The sequence below is a fragment of the Schistocerca nitens genome, chromosome 2 (assembly GCF_023898315.1).
Source record: "Schistocerca nitens isolate TAMUIC-IGC-003100 chromosome 2, iqSchNite1.1, whole genome shotgun sequence".
Lineage (NCBI taxonomy): Eukaryota > Metazoa > Arthropoda > Insecta > Orthoptera > Acrididae > Schistocerca > Schistocerca nitens.
Window position 1 is genome coordinate 684,428,867 of NC_064615.1, and position 16,900 is coordinate 684,445,766.

Below are 16,900 nucleotides of genomic sequence, written 5' to 3' on the forward strand. Positions count from 1 at the left end.
GCACACCACATAGTCACCCGTTTAGGGTGAAGAGACTTCTCGATAGCGAAATGTCGATTTTCAGTCCCCCAAATGCATCAATTTTGCTTATTGACGAACCCATTCAAATGAAAGTGGGGTTCGTCGCTAAACCAGACCGCACATGCGCATAGCAGTTCCCATCATGCCCCGGGGCAAACCGTGAAGCTTGAACGTCCTAACGCAAACCATTCAAAAGTTATGGCGGTTTTAATTCATATACACTCCTGGAAATTGAAATAAGAACACCGTGAATTCATTGTCCCAGGAAGGGGAAACTTTATTGACACATTCCTGGGGTCAGATACATCACATGATCACACTGACAGAACCACAGGCACATAGACACAGGCAACAGAGCATGCACAATGTCGGCACTAGTACAGTGTATATCCACCTTTCGCAGCAATGCAGGCTGCTATTCTCCCATGGAGACGATCGTAGAGATGCTGGATGTAGTCCTGTGGAACGGCTTGCCATGCCATTTCCACCTGGCGCCTCAGTTGGACCAGCGTTCGTGCTGGACGTGCAGACCGCGTGAGACGACGCTTCATCCAGTCCCAAACATGCTCAATGGGGGACAGATCCGGAGATCTTGCTGGCCAGGGTAGTTGACTTACACCTTCTAGAGCACGTTGGGTGGCACGGGATACATGCGGACGTGCATTGTCCTGTTGGAACAGCAAGTTCCCTTGCCGGTCTAGGAATGGTAGAACGATGGGTTCGATGACGGTTTGGATGTACCGTGCACTATTCAGTGTCCCCTCGACGATCACCAGTGGTGTACGGCCAGTGTAGGAGATCGCTCCCCACACCATGATGCCGGGTGTTGGCCCTGTGTGCCTCGGTCGTATGCAGTCCTGATTGTGGCGCTCACCTGCACGGCGCCAAACACGCATACGACCATCATTGGCACCAAGGCAGATGCGACTCTCATCGCTGAAGACGACACGTCTCCATTCGTCCCTCCATTCACGCCTGTCGCGACACCACTGGAGGCGGGCTGCACGATGTTGGGGCGTGAGCGGAAGACGGCCAAACGGTGTGCGGGATCGTAGCCCAGCTTCATGGAGACGGTTGCGAATGGTCCTCGCCGATACCCCAGGAGCAACAGTGTCCCTAATTTGCTGGGAAGTGGCGGTGCGGTCCCCTACGGCACTGCGTAGGATCCTACGGTCTTGGCGTGCATCCGTGCGTCGCTGCGGTCCGGTCCCAGGTCGACGGGCACGTGCACCTTCCGCCGACCACTGGCGACAACATCTATGTACTGTGGAGACCTCACGCCCTACGTGTTGAGCAATTCGGCGGTACGTCCACCCGGCCTCCCGCATGCCCACTATACGCCCTCGCTCAAAGTCCGTCAACTGCACATACGGTTCACGTCCACGCTGTCGCGGCATGCTACCAGTGTTAAAGACTGCGATGGAGCTCCGTATGCCACGGCAAACTGGCTGACACTGACGGCGGCGGTGCACAAATGCTGCGCAGCTAGCGCCATTCGACGGCCAACACCGCGGGTCCTGGTGTGTCCGCTGTGCCGTGCGTGTGATCATTGCTTGTACAGCCCTCTCGCAGTGTCCGGAGCAAGTATGGTGGGTCTGACACACCGGTTTCAATGTGTTCTTTTTTCCATTTCCAGGAGTGTAGTTCAATAACTGTTACCCTGTACATACTGGCGGCTTCTGGGACTGTGTAATTAAAGAAGTCACCGAAATAAATCTCTCCGATTACAGTCTTATTAGAAACGGCGGTCTGCAGCTCATCGCGGGGTGGGCTCCAGCGATCGCGAAGTTAAAGCAGGATCATCGAACTCCAAGTCAGCGGTTCGTCGAGCACTAGTGCAAGTAGGCTGTTTAGCTTTTTATGTTGGTAACGCCACGTAGCGCTCTATATGAAAATCACTGACTGTGCTGTGTGAAGTCAGTGGCTGGTTTGCATTGTTGGAATATTCGCTATTGTAGTGTTGGGCAGTTGGATGTGAAGAGCGCGTAGCGTTGCGCAGTTGGAGGTGAGCCGCCAGCAGTTGTGGATGTGGGAGAGAGATGGCAATTTTGAAAGCGGACGATCTGGACGTGTGTCCATCAGAAAGAGTAAATTTGTAAGACTGGATGTCATGACCTGATATATATATTATGACTTTTGAACACTATTAAGGTAAATACATTGTTTGTTCTCTATAAAATCTATCATTTGCTAAGTATGCATTTCAGTAGTTCGCACCTTCAGTAGTTAGAATCTTTTATTTAGCTGGCAGTATTGGCGCTCGCTGTTTTGCAGTAGTTCGAGTAACGAAGATTTTTGTGAGGTAAGTGATTCATGAAAGGTATAGGTTGTTGTTAGTCAGGGCCTTTGTTTTGTAAGGATTATTGAAAGTCAGACTGCGTTGCGCTAAAACTATTGTGTGTCAGTTTAGTACTGAGCAGAATAAGTAAAGAGAGTAATGTCTGAGTACGTTCAGTTTTGCTCAGCTGTTTGAAAATCAATTGACGTAGAGGTTTATCAACACAGTAATTCAATAATTTTTCTAAGGGGAGGTTTCACTAGTGACGTCAAAGCCGGCACCTAGTGTGCATAAGGGCGTGCCAGTTGCCCACTGGCAGTCATACCACTTAGCAATGGCCAAGAAGAGCTTGCTCGACAGTTCGTGGAATTTTAACTACTTGTCATGGTTAGAAGCCTGATAACATTTTATTCACTAGTAACCTTTAATCACCAGGGGTCAAAAGCCCAAGTTGATTTTACATTCAAAAGCAAGCAAATTCGCATGAAAATTTACTTTCTATCCCTCATTTAAACAACATTTAGAAAATTACGAGCAGTTCCCCTTCTTTTGTTCACATCCACATCAGATGCGATCTATTTGAAAAAAATAGTCACGTATTGATAAAGTGTCGCTGCGTGCGAGTGCTCGCGTTTCACCTAAATTATTAGTCAGCAGGCCTATTTATCACCAAGCAAAAAATAGAAAAACTAAATACTAATTTTCCGATTCCACTTTGACACTAAATGAAACAGGGTTAATTAAAGCTGAGCCTCTTCAGGCGTTTGCGTCAACAGTCGTTTCCCCCAGTTGATACGTATATATGAGTATCTGCCGCTGATATTGTGTACGTGGGTACTAACACCATTCGTCGCACGGGTTAAAAGTTCCTTTAGGTACAATTTTACTCAGTTAACTTTATCATAGCTAACACTTGGTTTAAGAATCATGATAGAAGGTTGTATACATGGAAGAACCCTGGAGATACTAAAAGGTATCAGATAGATTATATAATGGTAAGACAGAGATTTAGGAACTAAGTTTTAAATTGTAAGACATTTCTAGGGGCAGATGTGGACTCTGACCACAATCTATTGGTTATGACCTGTAGATTAAAACTGCAAAAAGGTGGGAATTTAAGGAGATGGGACCTGGATAAACTGAAAGAACCAGAGGTTGTACAGAGTTTCAGGGAGAGCATAAGGGAACAATTGACAGGAATGGGGGAAAGAAATACAGTACAACAAGAATGGGTAGCTTTGAGGGATGAAGTAGTGAAGGCAGCAGACGATCAAGTAGGTAAAAAGACGAGGGCTAATAGAAATCCTTGGGTAACAGAGCAAATATTGAATTTAATTGATGAAAGGAGAAAATATAAAAATGCAGTAAATGAAGCAGGCAAAAAGGAATACAAACGTCTCAAAAATGAGATCGACAGGAAGTGCAAAATGGCTAAGCAGGGATGGCTACAGGACAAATGTAAGGATGTAGAGGCTTATCTCACTAGGGGTAAGATAGATACTGCCTACAGGAAAATTAAAGAGACCTTTGGAGAAAAGAGAACCACTTGTATGAACATCAAGAGCTCAGATGGAAACCCAGTTCTAAGCAAAGAAGGGAAAGCAGAAAGGTAGAAGGAGTATATAGAGGGTCTGTACAAGGGCGATGTACTTGAGGACAATATTATGGAAATGGAAGAGGATGTAGATGAAAATGAAATGGGAGATACGATACTGCATGAAGAGTTTGACAGAGCACTGAAAGACCTGAGTCGAAACAAGGCCCCCGGAGTAGACAACATTCCATTGGAACTACTGACGGCCTTGGGAGAGCCAGTCCTGACAAAACTCTACCATCTGGTGATCAAGATGTATGAAACAGGCGAAATACCCTCAGACTTCAAGAAGAATATAATAATTCCAATCCCAAAGAAAGCAGGTGTTGACAGATGTCAGAATTACCGAACAATCAGTTTAATAAGCCACAGCTGCAAAATACTAACACGAATTCTTTACAGACGAATGGAAATACTAGTAGAAGCCGACCTCGGGGAAGATCAGTTTGGATTCCGCAGAAATATTGGAACACGTGAGGCAATACTGACCTTACGACTTATCTTAGAAGAAAGATTAAGGAAAGGCAAACCTACGTTTCTAGCATTTGTAGACTTAGAGAAAGCTTTTGACAATGTTGACTGGAATACTCTCTTTCAAATTCTAAAGGTGGCAGGGGTGAAAACAGGGAGCGAAAGGCTATTTACAATTTGTACAGAAACCAGATGGCAGTTATAAGAGTCGAGGGACATGAAAGGGAAGCAGTGGTTGGGAAGGGAGTAAGACAGGGTTGTAGCCTCTCCCCGATGTTATTCAATCTGTATATTGAGCAAGCAGTAAAGGAAACAAAAGAAAAATTCGGAGTAGGTATTAAAATCCATGGAGAAGAAATAAAAACTTTGAGGTTCGCCGATGACATTGTAATTCTGTCAGAGACAGCAAAGGACTTGGAAGAGCAGTTGAACGGAATGGATGGTGTCTTGAAGGGAGGATATAAGATGAACATCAACAAAAGCAAAACGAGGATAATGGAATGTAGTCGAATTAAGTCGGTTGATGCTGAGGGTATTAGATTAGGAAATGAGACACTTAAAGTAGTAAAGAAGTTTTGCTATTTGGGGAGCAAAATAACTGATGATGGTCGAAGTAGAGAGGATATCAAATGTAGACTGGCAATGGCAAGGAAAGCGTTTCTGAAGAAGAGAAATTTGTTAACATCGAGTATAGATTTAAGTGTCAGGAAGTCATTTCTGAAAGTATTTGTATGGAGTGTAGCCATGTGTGGAAGCGAAACATGGACGGGTAATAGTTTGGACAAGAAGAGAATAGAAGCTTTCGAAATGTGGTGCTACAGAAGAATGCTGAAGATTAGATGGTTAGATCACATAACTAATGAGGAGGTACTGAATAGGATTGGGGAGAAGAGGAGTTTGTGGCACAACTTGACCAGAAGAAGGGATCGGTTGGTAGGACATGTTCTGTGGCATCAAGGGATCACCAATTTAGTATTGGAGGGCAGCGTGGAGGGTGAAAATCGTAGGGGGAGACCAAGAGATGAATACACTAAGCAGATTCAGAAGGATGTAGGTTGCAGTAGGTACTGGGAGATGAAGAAGCTTGCACAGGATAGAGTAGCATGGAGAGCTGCATCAAACCAGTCTCAGGACTGAAGACCACAACAACAACGGTCTAAGATCTTCTTTACTAGTGGGCTAAGACTGCGGTATTATGAAGTCAAACAGTTCCAGCAAAATTTATATAGTGCCTGCTTATCAAATTCAGCACAATTAGTAGTCTTTCGATCTGACGGTTACCACATACCACATTCATCAATAAATCGAAGCAGCTCTCCCTACAGCGCCTTCGCAACAGGTGACTAGTTCTGAAAACTTTAACAGAATCGATAATCATACCTATTTCAAATAGCCATCAATCAATACAACAGGTGGCTTGTAATAGACCATTCTCCATCTAAAATCTCTTTCATATATACTACTGGCCATTGAAATTGCTACACCAAGAAGAAATGCAGATGATAAACGGGTATTCATTGGACAAATATATTATACTAGAACTGACGTGTGATTGTATTTTCACGCAATTTGGGTGCATAGATCCTGAGACATCACTACCCAGAACAACCGCCTCTGGCCATCATAACTGCCTTGATACGCCTGGGTATTGAGTCAAACAGAGCTTGGATGGCGTGTACAGGTACAGCTGCCCATGCAGTTTCAACAAAATACCACAGTTCGTCATGAGTAGTGACTGGCGTATTGTGACGAGCCAGTTGCTTGGCCACCATTGACCAGTCGTTTTCAATTGGTGAGAGATCTGGAGAATGTGCTGGCCAGGGCAGCAGTCGAACATTTTCTGTATCTAGAAAGGCCCGTACAGGACCTGCAACATGCGGTCGTGCATTGTCCTGCTGAAATGTAGGGTTTCGTATGAATCGAATGAAAGGTAAGCCACGGGTCGTAACACATCTGAAATGTAACGTCCACTGTTCAAAGTGCCGTCAATGCGAACAAGAGGTGACCGAGATGTGTAACCAATAGCACCGCATACCATCACGCCGGGTGATACGCCAGTATGGCAATGACGAATACACGCTTCCAATCTGCGTTCACTGCGATGTCGCCGAACTAGCATGCGACTATCATGATGCTGTAAACAGAACCTAGATTCATCCGAAAAAAATGACGTTTTCCCATTCGTGCACCCAGGTTCGTCGCTGAGTACACCATTGCAGGCGCTCCTGTCTGTGTTGCAGCGTCAAGGGTAACCGCAACCACGGTCTCTGAGCTGATAGTCCATGCTGCTGCAAACGTCGTCGAACTGTTCGTGCAGATGGTTGTTGTCTTGCAAACGTCCCCATCTGTTGACTCATGGATCGAGACGTGGCTGCACGATACGTTACAGCCATGCGGATAAGATGCCTGGCATCTCGACTGCTAATGATACGAGGCCGTTGGGATCCAGCACGGCGTTCCGTATTACCCTCTTGAACCCACCGATTCCATATTCTGCTAACAATGTAAGACGTCGTGGTCTCCTGACCTTCATTGCTTATATATTCCGCCCTCACAATCACATTCCACACATCAAGACGCTTCATTCGAACCCAAACTCGATAAGATAAAGTCAATGTTGTATGAATTCATGTAAACGATAGGCAAATAACTAGTAAATCGCAAATGCACACCGAGATTGAAATACTCGAGGCTGGCGTACACATACATTCCAGACACGACGGCCACAGGAGCTTTTAGTTCGAGAGAGGCTGGCTGGCTGGGAGGCTGGCTGGGAGGCTGGTTCCTTCAGACGACGAGTCAGCCTCGACCGCCCGTAGAGCAGACAGTGTTTGCCCGAGTGAAAGGCAGAACGGCCGGCCGGAGTGGCCGTGCGGTTCTGGGCGCTACAGTCTGGAACCGGGCGACCGCTACGGTCGCAGGTTCGAATCCTGCCTCGGGCATGGATGTGTGTGATGTCCCTAGGTTAGTTAGGTTTAATTAGTTCTAAGTTCTAGGCAACTGATGACCTTAGAAGTTAAGTCGCATAGTGCTCAGAGCCATTTGAACCATTTTGAAAGGCAGAACGACCCCAGTTTCGGCTTAAAAACAAATTCCGCTACATTGTGTGGGAGCGCCCAGCCTATGCATTCTTTACAAACATACCACGCAGTTTAGAGGTTTTCACAGGGAGACAACAAACGCCAAACGCCGATGCTACAGTTTCCAGACTGATCGCCTTAAACGAAACGTCATTCTCCCGTTTTAGAAGAGCAATGCTGATTGGCAGACGATATTCCTGACACCTTGAGCTGAAGGAGCAATGGAAGAGACCGAAAGATATACCCCTTCACATCTGGCATGGACAGGGGCCGTTCTGTTATCGCTCTTGGTGCGAGAACACGTAACGACAGCGTGTGCCCTCGTACGTGTACTCAAAGATCGAGGAACAAGTCTCTCCTCAGTATTTCACTGGGAGAGCGCCTCTGTCGAGAGCGAATCTGAGTGCGACTCTATATTGAGTCCTTGCGATTAAGCGTTGTTCACTGTGTTGGCCGACACACTTATTGTGCGGTGTGAACGGACAGAGTTATAGTTAAACGCCTGCGAGCGAATTTTTGACTGGCATCGCAGTGGACTGGTTATCTGAACGGTGAACCACGCCAATAGTTAGACTAGGGGCGAATAGGAGTCGTTGACTTCTTCAAGGCGTAGGTCAATCCAGATAGAACGAGAGTTGTCTTACTTGTCAGCAGCGAGTGGAGCAGACAGCAGTCATCGCAGCTTACAGTATTGTGCGCTACAGCTCTTGCGAGCCCCATATTTCCTCCATAACAGTACACTTCACTGTATTTCACACGCGACAGCCTCGACCGTACCTAGCAACATTCTAACGGATAATTATTCAAGTTGAGTAGGTGCGGCTCTCAGCCATTCTGCCAAGTCAATAACAATCTTAAACTTTCTATCGAAATTTCATTAGCGAATCCTATCCTTAAGAGGTAACTTCACATTCCGAAAAAAAAACCGGAAATAACTTGTTCATTTCATAACTAAAGTGCCATTGCGATTTCTCAGAATTTTTGCAAAATAAATAATAATTTTCGCTAGTTTCATGTTTTTCTTACACTAACTAGCACTACTCCAGTACCCAAGTATCCCAGTAGTTACGTAAGAAATTTTGTGAATTTTTGTGTCATTTTCTTACAGCGGACGACTCCAGAAGATATTTATTGCTGAAAGTTTTTCAGGCATTTCTCTTTAGAACGTTAGGAGCGTCTGTCTGACTTCTGTAGTAGTGTGGGGGTAGAAATTGCGTCTTGCAGGAGCCACAGGGTAAAGGGTACATCTCAGATTAATCCGTTGCGCAGAATGACAGAATAGCACCCACGCCGCTCACAACAGTCATTGGATCTCGACCAACGCAAGCAGCAATGTCGCGATACGATAAACCGCAATCGCTATAGGTTACAATCTGACCTTTATCAAAGTCAGAAACGTGATGGTACGCATTTCTCCTCCTTACACGCGGCCTCACAACAACGTTTCACCAGGCAACGCCGGTCAACTGCTGTTTGTGTTTGAGAAATCGGTTGGAAACTTTCCTCATGTCAGCACGTTGCAGGTGTCACCACCGGTGCCAACCTTGTGTGAATGCTCTGAAAAGCTAATCATTTGCATATCACAGCGTCTTCTTGTTGTCGGTTAAATTTCGCGTCTGTAGCACATCATCTTCGTGGTGTAGCAATGTTAATGGCCAGTAGTGTTCAACAGGTGGCTCGTAATAAAACCATTCTCCATCTAAAATCTCTTTTATGTACAAAGCTGCACGAGGTCTAACCTGACCTTACTCCCTGTATAATGAGTCTCCTGCCACAAGTCACACTGTGGCACTACGGAACCGCAGTAAGAGTTTAACAGACTCCCTATTTACGATGACTGAAATACGAATACCGCCATTAATTCACCGTTCAGGCTGAACTTCCAGAAACAGTACCTTTACAACATGACGCGTTACAGAGTGCCACGCACTCACGGATCTCTCCGTACTCGCCTCTAGTCACAATTGCACTGCCATTAAACCGTATAAAGTCATGTTGACCATTAACATGGCTAAATGAAGAACGTTAAGCCCCTTTTAACAATGCACAAATCATTAAATTCAGCTGCCGCGATGTGGTACAGCGGCTCGTTCCAGCGGCCTGCGCTGCATCTTTGCTGCTCGTTGGGTGACATTTCCAGACACGCGTTCCTATGTATAACTTGATCCACTAAGTCCGCTCCACGATCTCTAGATGTGTGTAACATGAATTGCGAAACACCCTGCTAAACACTCATTCTGTAGACAGTTTACCGCTGCCGGTTTCTATTGGAATCTGGAAAGACACAGATCGCACACGGAAACAAAGTGATCGAAATGAGGCGACGCCCTATAGGTACGCAAGATACCTAACTCACAGGTAACACTGTTACGATTTTCACTGACCAAAAGCTACTAGGAAGATTACGTTATGCTACGCTTACTTATGATAATCTGCAGTAGCCTACGGTAGTTTTGCAATTCTACCTGGAGCTAGTAAACATCATCCCTTGTTGCTAAGCATCGCGAAAATCAACAGCTGTATTACGACAAGTTTTATAGTGTTTGAACAGCCAGTCTTAATACAATAGAGCCTCATTTTTTCAGAGAATGGGTACCTGTAGACCAATAAATAAACAATAAATAAAAGAACTAGTGGTGTAAACGTAGCTGTATATGGTCAACAAAAAATATTTTTAAGTGTCAACGTTGCGTGTCATAAGTCAGTCCGTCATATACTACAAGGTGAAAGTAAAATTGCGTTCTGAGTACAGTCCAGCACAGCACAGATTTCTGTGTCTCCAGTTATGAATGGACCAGTATCATGTATTAAATCGAACAACTCTCATCGCAAGTCGATAGTAATTTGTGGGCTCTGCAGTGCCAGAATAGGTTCCTCCAACCTTTTATTCAGCGCTACAGTCAGCTTCTTCTTCTTCTTTATTGACTCTACAGCTCATGATGAGCCTTGGCCTCTTCTACAATTTTCTTCCATTTTTCTCGGTCCTTTGCCAATATTCTCCAGTTTCTACAGCTCAGCTTCCTAAGATCTTCGATTACTCCATCTTCCGGCTGGTCCCGGGGGAGGTTCGAGTCCTCCATCGGACATGGGTGTGTGTGTTTGTCCTTAGAATAATTTAGGTTAAGTAGTGTGTAAGCTTAGGGACTGATGACCTTAGCAGTTAAGTCCCGTAAGACTTCGCACACATTTTTTTACTCCATCTTCCCATCTGGCTCTTGGTCGACCACGTCCTCCCTGCCCTCCTGGCTTTCCTTGTAATATTTTGGTACTTCTGTATCATTCATGCGAGCCACATGTCCCGCCCAACTCAGTATGGATGATTGCACTTTCCTTCTGATGGGTTGGTCTTCATATATGATATACAACTCATGGTTGTATCTCCTCCTCCATCTTACTCTTCCACAGATTGGGCCCACAATTCGTCTGACTACCTTTCTTTCAAATGCATCCAGTGTTTCAATATCTTTAGTTGTTGATGTCCAGGCTTCAGAGGCATATGTAAGCATTGGTGGTATAAGTGATTTATAGATAGTTAATTTTGTGGTACAAGTTAGGAACCTTGAGGATAGAAGTCTTGTTAGGGCAAAATAGGCTCTATTGGCTAGTATTAATCTCTGCTTAATTTCATTGGAGGTATAATTTAGATGCGTAACTGTCCAGCCCAGGTACTTGAAATGTTCAACTCTCTCAAACGTATAACTGCCCATTGCTATTGCAGCTACAGTCAACACTTCGGTGATAGTTTCGCCCTTCAAGAGAATAATTCAGGAGCACACTGCACCCACCTACCCACCTAACGAACAACTTCCTACACGATAGAACATTGCAGTGCTCATGTTGTTCATAAATACGATGCAGTGCAATACGATGCAAATACATGCATGCATGTCCGAAGGAACAGGCACTGCGGCGATTACAGCCCTTATGAAATACATGAAATGTATTCGCAGCTGCGAATGTGGATAACTATCACGCGTGTAATGGAAAGGCGAACATGAAAATTTGTGCCGGACTGGGACTTGAACCCGGATTTCCCGCTTATCGCATGCGGTCGCCTTACCATTAGGCTTCCCGAGCACGCCTGACGGCACATGATTGACAACATACGGAAGTTTGCATCTGGCCGTGAGGCTTGTTCGGATAGCCTAATGCTAATGCGGCAGCGTGTGTTAAGTGGAAAATGCAGGTTCGAGTCCCAGTCCAGAACAAATTTTCATCGTCGTCATTCCATTACACAGCAGATGTTTGTCTGTATTCGCAACTGTGACTAAATTTCATGCATTCCTACAAGATGTTGGAATTAGACGAATGGAATTGCCTGCCGTTTCTTCTGACATGTCACACTAAAGTTTCATGATGCTTATTCTTCCACTCCCTGTTTCTCTCAAATCTGAGCCCAAACACATTATAAGATGGTGCAGAGTATATTTTATGTAATTCCCTCGCCTAGAATTACAATATCTTCCAGTGACTCACCCTAATACTCTGCGTATAACGTACTGCAAGAAAGAAGAAGATTAATATGTTTCCGTCATGGCTACCTGACATAATCATTCAGTAAGGACTCTATCATATAAATTGGAACTGTAGCCTTCTTGTGAAAACCAATTTATTTGCCAAGATCGCTATGTTAACACAATTATTGGATTACTGGTTTCAGCTTATGTATTGCCATCTTCATATATATAAAAAGAAAATGTGCCGAGGTTACAGGCTAACAGTCATATAAGAACTATAGTAGGGCATACACAACAGCTCAGTCACAGCAACTGCATACCCATAAAACCGGGCTATAATAGTTATATCACACAACACCTAAACCACTGTACTTCAACAAAAACAACAGCGTGCATAATTATTATACCATAAGAAGAAAATGACATCCATTGTTCCGCATTAAGATTGCCTTTAGCACAAAAAGGGGTGCACCAGCGCCGTCACTAAACTCTTTGATCACTCAAACATTGATGTTAAATGCTTCACAGATAGGAAAATTTAATCTGTAAACAAACTAGAAAAGTTTTCACTGGTAATTACTTGTACCAGATACAAGAATTTCTGTTTATGTGGTAATGTGGTTGACAGGACTTCCTAATTCATTTTCATATTTAAAAAGAAACTGTAAATTGTCAACAAATGGTTCAAATGGCTCTGAGCACTATGGGACTTAACTTACGGGGTCATCAGTCCCCTAGAACTTAGAACTACTTAAACCTAACTAACCTAAGGAGATCACACACATCCATGCTGGAGGCAGGATTCGAGCCTGCGACCGTAGTGGTCGCGCGGTTTCAGACTGTAGCACCTAGAACCGCTCGGCGACACCGGCAGGCAAAATTGTCAGCATAAAGCCATTTTCATATATGATTGTGTAATACGATTGTGTAATGACTCGTTCAAAATCATTGCGATTAATTGCACAAACGACCCATGCAACAAAGAAGTAAGAAACATAAAAATATATAGGTAGAAACAAAAACTATGTTTGTAAGGTTAATGAAGTGATGTCCGCAGTCTTAAATTCTACAAGGTAGCATTTTCTACCAGGGGGATTTGGATGCAGAGAGGATTAAAAAGGAAATGATAAAGGGTATGGGATGAGTTTTAAGAAGGGTAAATGGAAGGCGTGCACTTTGTAGGAGGTGGGTTGCATTGCATTCGTGCAAAGAAAGAATATTTTTCAGCATATGGAATGGAAGAATTGCCGTATGTTGCAGTTAGCAGAATGCCTCCGGAATGAATTCACACCTGGGAGAGGGAGACAGTTGAAATTATTGAAGGAAAGGACATGGAGAGTGTGGAGATATTAGGAAAGTAGGACGATAGGAGATCAGGCTTCTCAAGAACAGAGGAAGCAATGGGGTGTTGGCATTCGATTTTGCTGGAAGCGTACGACCGCGAAGGATTTGAGGAGATGTGCTGTATCTTTATATGCCGGTACAGGATACGGATAGGGGAGGGTAAACGAATGCAGGAAGCTAATTGGAGATCAGGACATTCAAGGATTTCGGACGACTGCTGAAACTTGGGAGGGACAGAGATCCAAGCAATATTTGCTGAGGTAAGGATGTGACTTGTAGGCGTGAACGATAGTCGAGGTATTTATGTTTTGCTGGTTAGTAGTTTCAGTAGTCTGTTGCGGAGTTTCTTTTGAACGATTAATGGACGAGGTTACAAGTTAGCGCTTGACCTATGCTAGTTCAAGATACTGCAATGTAACTTTCACGGCTATAAACTCAGCATCAGGATTAAAGCTATTTAGAATATCAAGCATCGTTCAATACGACGTTAAGTGCGTGTTCGTACGGAATTGTCTAAACCCTGTACGCATCGCGACGCACTGTATAGTGGTGACGGTGTACTTGACAGGTGGTGGCGTTACCGCAGGCGCCAACATGGCGGGTGGCCTGAGGCATAGGCTGAGGCTGCTGCCGTGGTTGGTGGTGGTGGCGGCCAGCTGCCTCCTGGGCGCGCACGCCAGCAACAACCCGACCTACAGTGTCCGCATCGGTGAGTACCGCCATCGGCTGCTGCTCCTTCTCGTCTCATTAAGGCTGTGTGAAGAGTATCATCACCCACATCTGTTTTCCTCAGTACCGAAATTTATGGACCTCCAAGGTACAAATCTATGTCCGAACATCGTGCACCACGAGTCATAAGACAGGTGTGAACGACAGTTGCGGAGTTGTTTGCAGGCGAACAGAGGTGCAAATGTCGGCCAACTGACTGTGAAAATGAACGAAGAGTCTACCGGCAGTGTCTGCTTAACGACCATTCAGCGAACGTTGCTGCGTATAGGCTTCTGAAGCAACTAACTGGTTCACGCACCCACGCTGACTACTACTCATCGGCGACGAAAACTGTAATTTGCACGCCAGTACCGCAAATGTACGTCCACTGAAAGGCGACTGGTGGCCTTTTCAGATGAATCACGTTTTATGATCCATCGGACTGACAGCAAATACCCTGCAACGATCGTCAGAAGGGTCAAGGCCAGGGCAATGGTGTGGGGAATGTTTGCGTGGCATTCCGTGGATCATCTCGTCATTATAGGCACACTCGCTCAACACAAGTATGCGTCTATCCTTGGGGACCCCATCCACCCCTGCATGTAGTTTGGCACGATGAAATCTACCAGCAGGACAATGCAACGTGTCACACAGCTCGCAGTGTACATTCGTGGTTCGAAGAGCACCGGGATGGGTTTACCGTACTCTCTTGCCCACCAAACTCCCCGGATTTACGCAGAATCGAGACTCTGTAGGGCATCTCGAACGGGCTTTCTCAACCGAGAAACTTGGTGCAGCTGTCCACGGTATTGGAGTTAGCATGGTTCGACATCCCTCTCGGTACCTTGGAGAGCCTCGTTGATTCTCTTCCTGCACATCTCACAGCGGCCAGCGCTGCCAAAGGTGGATACTCAGGCTTTTGACAGGTGGTGGCATTATTGTGACTGGACAGTGTAGTACTCCTTCACTGATAACCTCGAAGTCGAAGGGATATTGAAATGTAACTTTCCATTCTCTCAAGCAGAAATGGCCATGAAACGATTAGTAAGGACACTGGATTCCTATTTGAGACAAGCGATATTTATTTCTTACCGAGGGAGGTGGTGATGTGGTTAACGCAGTGGATCCGCATTCGGAAGGAGCGATAATCAACTCACCGTCCAGCCACCCAGATCAAGATTCTCGTGGGTTTCCAAAATCAATTAAACTTAACGTCAGCATGGTTCGTTTGCAAAGGACTCTCCCAGTTTCTTTTCGCATCCTTGTCCTATGTAAGTCTGTGTTTCTTCTTTAATGCTCTAATTATACGATTGGGGATTTTCTCTGTTAATGTGTAATTTAAATCCTTACGTAAGAATTTCCGCAACAAGACTTACTGCCATCTTCAGCTGACTACTGATGACTGATTCGAACTTGATAACTAAAGACAGCGGCTTTCGTCTCAGCAAGGCTAGGGACACGACGCTCGACAAACTGAGGGAGGAGCGTGGAGGCAGGACATGAACCCAAAGGCAGGAAAGCTGCAACTGAGCCGTCAGAGCCCGCCAGCCACCTTACCCCACCGCGGGCCCACACCGGAAGGGGTGGGGTAGGGGGGGGCGGCAGGGTACCTGTATAAAGGCATGCACCGACGGACAAATCAATCATCAGTAGTCATGTGAAGATTGCAGTAAACCTTGTCGCCGAAAATTCGTGCCGTATTAGCGACTGTTCCCGGCTTAACAGAATGACTTCGTTGTTAACGGGCGTTACATCTTCATTTTTCTTTCTTGCCTTAGTGAGGCTTATTGGACGAAATGGGATGAAAAATAGGAGGCAAATGAAAATATACGTGTGTACAGATGGCTGGCACTTCGCTCCTCTGTTGCTCATAGATATTGGCAACAGTGTCTGTCCATAATGTACTGTCCATAATGTACTGTCCATAATGTACACCATGGACTAAAACGCACGCCGATTTCTAATTTTTGCTGCTTTGGAAGAAACATAGATTAATTCATTCACAGCAACCGTCCCTCTCTGCTGCAGCTACTGAGAGCCGGCCAGTGTGGCCATGCGGTTCTAGTCGCTACAATCTGGAACCGCGAGGCCGCTACGGTCGCAGGTTCGAATCCTGCCTCGGGCATGGATGTGTGTGATGTCCTGAGATTAGTTAGGTTTAAGTAGTTCTAAGTTCTAGGGGACTGATGACGTCAGATGTTGAGTCCCATAGTGCTCAGAGCCATTTAAACCAAGCTACTGAGAGGATGTTTGCGAAGCAACAGCACGATTTTCAGCTCCACTAGGAAACGACTTGGACGTAAGTTAATGTGTATTAGCAACTGGAGCGGCCTTTCATTAATTGTATATACATTTGCGGAATAACAGCACTCTACGAACATGAAGAAACTAACAATACGTCTCTAGTATGCTCACAAATAAGTACACTAGTCTACAGATCAATGGACAACCGTTCTCTTAACAAGTGAGTCTCAGTTCAATTAGCAAAGAGAGTACACACCTGTTTCTTTTTGGTGCGAAGCTCATTTGTAAAGAGACTACACACAGGGTCCGAATGGTGCAGAGACCAATCCCCTTATCATCCATCAAACATCTGTGCGGGCATACTTTCTTATATTTCCTTTGATGGACAAACAGGCCATATTATTCGACGTAAAACTGTAGATTTTCATCCATTACAAGTGACATCTTTGTTTTTCTGTTCTTTCTAGGTTTGAGGCCTTGTTTGAATGTTCTATTTCTTTATATTCCCCCAGATTCTCATATTTTTCCAATCTTTTAACTTTTCGTATTTTGTATACAACTCTTGTGTTTTGTTGTTCTTTCTCTCCATCTATTGTGTTTCTCATAAGTAGATCCGTTTTGCAAAGACTCCATGTGAGTGTTCAATTGCTTCTTCTGCTTGTGTATTGTTGCTGAGTATTGCTAGGTCATCTGCAAATGTCGG

At 45.0% G+C, this 16,900-nt stretch overlaps 1 protein-coding gene across 2 annotated transcripts in view; it reads left to right on the top strand.

The window, feature by feature from the left end:
* LOC126236825 (glutamate receptor ionotropic, kainate 2-like) overlaps positions 1 to 16,900 on the top strand; it is a 320,846-nt gene that overhangs the window by 74,926 nt on the left and 229,020 nt on the right. For both annotated transcript variants that reach the window (XM_049946425.1, XM_049946426.1), the window contains exon 2: positions 13,814 to 13,954. In XM_049946425.1, coding sequence (XP_049802382.1) covers positions 13,840 to 13,954 — 115 coding nt within the window. In that variant the 5' untranslated portion in view covers positions 13,814 to 13,839. The remainder of the gene's footprint in view (positions 1 to 13,813; positions 13,955 to 16,900) is intronic.